General features: G+C 41.0%; 1 protein-coding gene across 1 annotated transcript in view; it reads left to right on the top strand.

The window, feature by feature from the left end:
• Positions 1–4312: 4312 nt before the first annotated feature.
• The window catches only part of SLC1A1 (solute carrier family 1 member 1), a 46076-nt gene continuing 41827 nt past the window's right edge, over positions 4313–8561 (top strand). Inside the window, exon 1 of the mRNA XM_063129284.1 lies at positions 4313–4432. Within this exon, the coding sequence (XP_062985354.1) occupies positions 4333–4432 (100 nt within the window). The 5' untranslated portion in view covers positions 4313–4332. The remainder of the gene's footprint in view (positions 4433–8561) is intronic.

The raw sequence follows: 8561 nt of genomic DNA, 5'->3' as shown, positions 1-8561 counted from the left end.
GGGGGAGGGAATCATTTCTATTTTACCCCTTTCTTGTTTCTAACATAACCATTTGTTCACTTTAAATGTTTTTTATATATCACTTCTTTCAAAGAGCTCAGGGTAGTATTCATAGGATTATCTCATTTTATCAAAATAAGAATTTGGTAAACTTGGTTATTAGGTAATAACCTTCGCTGTTAAATCCAGATTTCACCCAAGGCCTTTCAGTTGAAAATACACTGCCCACTACAACACACCAGTTAAGCTTTATTTCCTACTAGCTATGAACACAGACATGTACATGTATACACATTTTGATCAGATTATGTAAGGCTGTTTTGAGTGCTTCAGCCAGTCTAGTGATTACAATAAGCAGGCCTCTCTCAGTATTAGCATCTGACAACTAGATGTTTCTTCAAAGAAAAACTCATCAGCTGTGCTTGCTATTAGCCTTCTAACATTTGGCTACAGCATTAGTGTTTTACAAACTTTTGACTGAGCTATACTATTAATGGGTTTAGCTCTGTGCTATGTTGATCCCAGTAGGTACGAGAATGAATTTTAAAACAGTTTTCGGGTACTGTGATGTTTTGGTTTGATATGGAAATGTTGTGCCATTTTTCCATTCAGTGAGCTATTTTGTGAAACTGATGCTGAACAATAATTTATTGAACAAACATAATGCTTATCCATCTGTATCCTTGTTCACCACAGATTGTTTTCTTTATACTTTCATAGGTCTACGCTTTCTTTCTTTCTGGGTGGTACAGGTAGGATGCAATATAAAATAGATGAACGTGTTTATTTTGTTCATTACTGCAAGTGATATAGGGCTCCTCTAAATGAGAGATTTATTGCATGGTCATGATTGGCCACTCATGGAAGTTTTTGGGTCAATTTCATGATGTTGTCAACCAGGATGTCTCCTGCAGAATCCTCTGGAATTCCCAGGATAAAAAGAACCACTTTTAAAGTGGTAATAGCTGGGAAACAGCAGGATCTTCCACCACTAGATGGCACTGTCTCAATAGAACTCTCTGGAAGTGAATGGAGGGGAAGTATTCAATTCAAACCCCGTGTTGCTCCTTGCTTCCTGTGTAATTCAGCCCATAACAATCCCACCAAAGAACCAGGAAGAACAAAAACCCCGGGTAAACAACACAAATTCCCTCAACATATAGACACTCATAGATGGGAACACCAATGTAATGGAGGCAGACTCTCATTTGCGCAATGTGAGATTCCCTTTCTCTCCTTCTCCCTACACAGCTTACCCACCCCAGGTTTGGTCCAGAGGATCCCCCAACCCTCAGGAGCAGATTTGGAGGATGCATGGGAGCTACGGAGGAGGGATAATTCAGTTGGTTAGTGGTGTTTGTTCTGCTGGCTGAGAGACACCATTGGATTCAGCTCTATATTTGGAAATACTGTGACTTTTGTCTGGGCATCTTAATTTACAGAAATGTCAGATCCCACAAAGGAGATGCCCAGATGCACATTGTAACGATCATCTGATCTCCATTGAACATGGAAGACTTACTTAATGCAGATTGTGATGCAGATCCACATCTGAAGCTGCTAGTTGCATATAGCAAAGCACAACCAGAGCAGGATACAGTCTATAAGCTTTAATTGCAGATTTTTGTGGAAGTCTAGAAATAGCTTTAATTGTGCTAGAGGGAGAAAGGGACAACGGAAGAAGTTGCTAAATACTGAGATTAGTGAAGGAAAAATCTCACATAGAGCATAATAGTCTGTTTAAAAACGAAAACTTGAATGCACAGGACAAAGGTTGCAAAAGTGAGAGAAATTGAAAATATAGAGTTAGTAGCTGGTTACCTCAATCTTAACTGTGCTTCTGAGTACCTTCCACTTCCCCTTGCACCACTGGAGTAAATCAACCAAAGAAAGTTGCACTTGTTTCCAAGATGGTGATATCTGGGAGAACAGGGATGAAGAATCTGAGGGAACTGAGAATGTGGATTTGCCAAGAGATCATATGCAGAGTAAAGCAATGCTTTTCAAATGCTGGCCTTAGACATTTGTGTAAGTGAAAATGGCATCCTTCTCCACATTTTTTGTCCTAATGACATTAAGACATGTTGTGACATCACACGGGGAAAATTACATTTGCTTACCATCACTTCTCCACCTGCGCATTTGTCCCTCATTACTTCCTCTTATGAAAGAGGAAGTAAACAACATGCACGTGGCCCATTCAGTGGGCCATTTTGATCGCACTGCTTCTCCTGCACACAGCAGGAGATAGCGGCAACTTCCATCTTTATTTTAAGTCAGACTTATTGAGGTTTTTTGTTTTGTTTTGTTTTTGTGGCACGAAGACGGCTAGAAGGGTCGGGAGGCACATGGGAGGCAGATGACGTTAGAGGGACCCGCGAAAATCTGTGAGTGTCCAGTAACAAGCATGGAATAAAAAGCTCATCTGATGGAGCTCATGGAGGTTGGATACAGAAAAATGGCACTTCTCTGACATTTGCTAATTAAAACTATTTCTTCAAATTGCTTCATAGTAATGCTGGCCCCTGTTACATTACACATGCACTACTATATAGAACAAAGCATGAATTTATGGTGTCAATTATACACAAATAGTGTTCTATCCATGGATTTCATAGGGTTTCCTACATGGCAGGAAATATGATAGGTTTAAATGAAAGAAATACATAACACGTGAAGCATTCTTCAGCTGAGGATAGAGAAATTCAGAGAGGGTTGGAAGGAAAAGAGAAAGGATAGTTCTCTTGCTCTGTTCTCTTCTAGATTTACTAAACCTGCCTCCTTGGCAGACTAAAGAAAAACTTGATGCATCAAGAGGTGGAGATGTAAAGCTAATGGATGGTTTTCCTCCAACACCTTTCTTTCTCATAGAATTTGAGTAGAGGGGGGAGGAGAATCACTGTCTCACTAGAAAACATGCACACAGTAACCACAAGAGCCAAAGAGGCATTCTCTCTAGCCTCTAGAGAGTCAATGTTTCACCTCAGCAGCATAACTAGATTATCAATTTGAATCTTGATCTCAACAGTGCTTAGTTTTACTCAAAACTCTACTGTGAAGGAATTTTCCCTCTACAACCCAAAATTGTCAGCAGAGTCCTCTTGAGGCAATAAAACTAAGTCTGGAATGTCCCTAATATACCTAATTTGTGACAAACTGGTATGTCTGTACCTCCACCCTGTGAGACAGAGTAGGCTGAAAAACACTCTTTTTCCTGTGTTCTTCATAGGTACCACCACCACCACCACCACCACCACTCTCCTGTCTTTTTAATATCTCTTTTCCTGCCCATAGGTAAAGACAGGCTTTTAAACATATGGAGAAGGATAGGCTCTTTTATTTTTATTTTTTAGAGCTTCCTTTACACCCCTTAAGAACTTGGTTTGCCAAGCAGTCCAGCACACGAGTAAGCGAACTTCCAGGCTAGGCAAGAGAACCAAATCATCAAGTCCAGTTTCCGATTCAATACATTTATTAAAGAACCAAGGAGAGAAAGAAGTTGAGAAAGCACTGCTTTTGAAAACAAAATGGAACATCCAACTAGCTCACTAAACTAGCTCTTCCTTAATGTAAGAGTAAAGTTTAGAATAAATGTGTTAGTCTTTAAAGGTGCCACAAGACTTTTGGGGTAAAATCCAACCGAAGTCCTACTTAGATTGCATCCATTGAAATGCATGCGATTTAAGTTAGTCATGGCTGACTTAACTTGAGTCTGATTTATTTCAATAGATCTGTTCTAAGTAGGACTTTTATTGGATTTTACCCCTTTCTTGGTGTTTTTGCTTCAGGAGATGGCGTGCCTGGGAGAAGCTGTAAACACAGACACCTCCGTGGTGGTTTCCTCTTTTAGTCTGAGGCAGCTGCACGCGGAAGCAGCGTTTTGCTGGGCAGCGCCCAACACTGTACCCATCGTCTTAGTCACCCACTCAGGGCAGGTTGGGGAGCACGGAGCGCGCGCCACGAGGCTGCCTTTGCCAGGTAGCGGCGTGCCTGACAGCTCGCGCGCGCGCGCAGCCCGTCTATCTCTACGCGCTGCAGAGCCGGGCAGACGCCACCAGGCTAGCAGCACAGAAAGAAACGAGACCCGCAGAGCGACGAACGAGCACGGCGTAGCCCCCCGCCCCCGCGCGGCACCCTGGCACGCACGCAAGCACGCACGCTCCGGCGAAAAGCAGCAGCAGCAGCGAGCCGTCAGAACGCGAGCGAAAGCCTTCTCTGCCGCTGCCGCCCAAGCCCCGGCGCTGCGCTGCTCCTCCACCTGCTCTCTTGCGCGCGCGCCCCGCCGGCCTCCTGCGCCTCTTCTCAGCGCCTCCGCCACTCAGACAAGGCATCATGGTGAAGGAGCCCGGCAGCAAAAAGCAGGGATGCGACTGCAGGCGCTTCCTGAAGAACAACTGGCTCCTTCTCAGCACCATCCTCGCCGTGGTCCTGGGTGAGTTGGTGGCGAGACTTCCTGAGGGCGGCTGGCGCGTTCTGTGTGGGAATCTCTGGTTTTCCTGAGACGGCAACCCTAAACACAGTGTCCTGGGAGTGAGCCCCATTGAAGTCGATGGGGCTTACTTCTGAGTAGACACATATGGGATTGTGTGTGAGTCTCTCTCTCTCTCTCTCCCTCCCTCTCCCCCCCCCCGCTGGGCCACGCTCCTTCGCCAGAGGCAGCTTTCTCATTTGAATCGTATCCTTTGTGAGCGCGCTCTCATCGGAATTAGGGATTCCTTTTCCATTTGCTTCCATATATATTTAAGACACTATATTTATATACACACATATGTGTTCATTCTCCCTCTCTCTCTCTCTCTCTCTCTCTCTCTCTCTCTCTCTCACACACACACACACACACACACACACACACGGTGTATGAGTGTTTTATAAACATCTCCTAAAGTGGGGTTGGTAACTAGGAAAATGGAGATGTGAGAATAAGTCCTGGCAGTGGAAAAACATTCCATATATCCCCTGAAGGAATCTAAGGCTGCATTCCTGTGCCCACTTGCCTAGGAGTAAACCCCATTGACCTCAGTGGGACTTATTTTTGAGCATATGTGTATTGTATTGTACTGGAAGTACCCCCCAGGTTTCCTTCTGTAGCCTTTCTGAAGAAGGAATCTCCCTGGAACCACATGCTAATAAGTGAGCAAACTTGTTTTAGGCCGGCAAAAGAATGGGCGTTATATGTGGGGTGTGATGATATCATTGTTGCAGATGAGGTTGATGAAGGTTCATCAGCCCTGTTGCAATCAAGGAAATAACTGGAAATGAATAAAACATTCATACTTGTGCAGAAATAGCCACTGTGATGAAATACAGAAGAGTTAATTCGATATTCTTTGAGAATCTCAATCTGTAAAAGCTATTAAAATAAATATTGTGCCTGATTTGGACATATTTATTTAGAAGTAGGTCTCACTGAGTTCAACTGGACTTGTTTCATGTCAAATATGTTTACGTTTACAGTCTTGATGTCACTTTACACAGGTCTAGCCCCATAGTAGATAATTAGTCGATATTCACCTGTGAATATTGACATATCTCATTAAAGTGCCTCCCTGATCCTAGCCATATGAATTTGGAAGGGAATGTCATTCATTTTTAGTAGAGTTTATTTCTAAATGAAGGTGCTTAGGATCATAACTGAGGAGAAGATGAAGGCCTCACATTCCTTCTGTGGACCCTGCACTGGTTCTGCACAGCCTGATCTAAAACATCTTTACTTGGAAGGAAGCTCCACTGAGTTCAGTGAAACTTGCTTCTTGTTGCAAGCAGTGAGAACCTAAGGACATGTACTCGGAAGAAGGTGGCTTATATAGGGTGACCATATGAAAAGGAAGACAGGGCTCTTGTATCTTTAACAGTTGCATTGAAAAGGGAATTTCAGCAGGTGTTATTTGTATATATGGGGAACCTGGTGAAATTTCCTCTTTATCACAACAGTTAAAGCTGCAGGTGCCCTGCCCTCTTTTAAATCTGGTCACTCTAGTATTTATTTTATTTATTTATTTATTGAATTTCTATACCGCCCAATAGCCGGAGCTCTCTGGGCGGTTCACAAAAATTAAAAACATTCAAAATATAAAACAACAGTATAAAACCATAATATAGAATAAAAGCTCAACCAGATAAAAACAGCAGCAATGCAAAATTACAAATTTAAAACACCAGTAAAAAAATTATTTATTGACTACCTGAGCTTTAACTGTTGTGATGAAGAGGGAATTTCACCAGATTTTCCATATATACAAATGACACCTGCTGAAATTCCCTTTTCTATGCAACTGTTAAAGATACAGGAGCCATGTCCTCCTTTTCATATGGTCACTTTAGCTTATATATTCAGTGGAACTTATTCCCAAGTAAGAGGGGATAGGATTGCAACATTAGTTTTCCTTCCCTTCATGAAGAATTTGTTTCCAGGGGCCCTATGAAGAAAGACTGAAACCACTAGGTTCTCTTCTGGAGAAGAGGAGATTGAAGGGAGACATGATAGCATTCTTCAAATACTTGAAAGGTTGTCACACAGAGGAGGGCCAGGATCTCTTCTTGATCATCCCAGAGTTCAGGACACGGAATAATGGGCTGAAGTTACAGAAAGCCAGATTCCGGCTGGACATCAGGAAAAACTTCCTGACTGTTAGAGCAGTATGACAATGGAACCAATTACCTAGGGAGGTTGTGGGCTCTCCCACACTAGAGGCCTTCAAGAGGCAGCTGGACAACCGTCTGTCAGGTATGCTTTAGGGTGGATTCCTGCACTGAGCAGGGGGTTGGACTCGATGGCCTTATAGGCCCCTTCCAACTCTACTATTCTATGATTCTATGAATAACCCCCCATCTTTCTGTAATTACACAAGCCACCTCTAGCATGTGAGGTTCTTTCAGTGTAAATATTTTCTAGAGACAGGTGCTTCTTTTTGCATATAACTAGTCCTCACCAGCATAAATTGCCTCCCTATATTTTTTTTATTTTTTTAAAAGTACCTTTGGTGGTTGTTTCCAGCCAGGATTTATTAAATAATTCATTTCAATCATCTCATTTACTTAACTGCACACAGTTATTGGTATTACTGTGACTGTTAGAAGTGTAAATCATCCTTATCCAACCAATAATATTCTCATGCAATATTCATCTATATTTATGCCGCCCTGAGATCTTAATGATATAGGGCGGGATATAAATGTTTTTTTTTAAAAAAAACCCAGAAATTCAAAAGTATGTCATAATATTTAAAAGAAAGTTAACACTACAGACAAAAATATTTTATCTCCCCATTTTTTGTCAGTGTTGGTTTTCCATAACATAAATCAATATTATAACATTAAACATTGCACTTTAAAATGACAAATATCATTGCTATTTTTCTTGAAGGGATTAAATAAAAATAAATCTTATGTGCATATAAATTCCATTGAAGAAATGGAATTTAGAAGCATGCCAATGTTTTAGGATTAGGGCCTTAGCAATAAGAAACGAACACTTACCTGGGAATAAGTCCCATTAAGCTCTATCAGGCTTACTTCTGAATAGATGTGAATATGCCTGGACTCCAGATTACACTTACTTTGGAATAAGGCCCATTGGATTTGGTGGGACTCACTTTTAATCAAGGACTAGGATCCGGTAATTGGACCGTTTGCATATTTACTTTGCAATAAGTAAATGTTATTTAATGTTCCATTCTCAAATGTACATAGGATTGCAGCCTTAAAATATGTAGTGCACATGAATACTTGATAGTATATCTCATTGTATTCGGTAGGATTTGCTCCCATATAAGTGTGTATAGGAATGAGCCTGTAGTTATTGTGCTATAATATTATGCCACTGGATTATAATTAATGGCAATACAGCCATTTTATTTTCCACTTTAAATGAAAAAAATGCATAGTCCAGTCAATCTCTTATATTCTGTTAATTTTAGTAGGAAAGACATAAGCACATGCTTAACTCTCCCAGTAAAATCAACATAATGCAAAACAGTAATCTGGCTGGGTCATGTCCAACTTTGCAAATATGGAAAAAGTCTCCTGTTTAATTTCGGATAAGGTCCAGGATAAGTCCTAGTGTAGACCCATTGAAATGAATAGGACTTAAAGTTAATCATGATTAACTTAAATCTGATACATTTCAATGGGTCTAAATAGGACTTACAGTGGATTTGACATTTACATTCCTCTTGGATGTTTTAACATTTTCATCAACACTTCCTAATTCTTAACCTAGGTTAATGGAAACAGGCAAAAATGCTAGCATACATCTGCTCCTAATTCAGCAGGACTGACCTCACCAACAATAAGGGTTTGTTTGTTTTTATTTTGTTGAGGCACTTTGAGAACTCTTTGGACTGCAAATCTAATAAATAATAAATTAAAATCTAAAAATTACAATGAGTCTTGTAGCATAAGTAGCTACACTAGGATGACCATATGAAAAGGAGGACAGGACTCCTGTATCTTTAACAGTTGTATAGAAAAGGGAATTTCAGCAGGTGTCATTTGTATGCATGCAGCACCTGGTAAAATTCTCTCTTCATCACAACTGTTAAAGCTGCAGGAACTGTGTCTTC

The sequence above is a fragment of the Elgaria multicarinata genome, chromosome 6 (assembly GCF_023053635.1).
Source record: "Elgaria multicarinata webbii isolate HBS135686 ecotype San Diego chromosome 6, rElgMul1.1.pri, whole genome shotgun sequence".
Lineage (NCBI taxonomy): Eukaryota > Metazoa > Chordata > Lepidosauria > Squamata > Anguidae > Elgaria > Elgaria multicarinata.
Note: the sequence above shows the minus strand (reverse complement) of the source record. Positions and strands in the feature narration are given on the sequence as shown.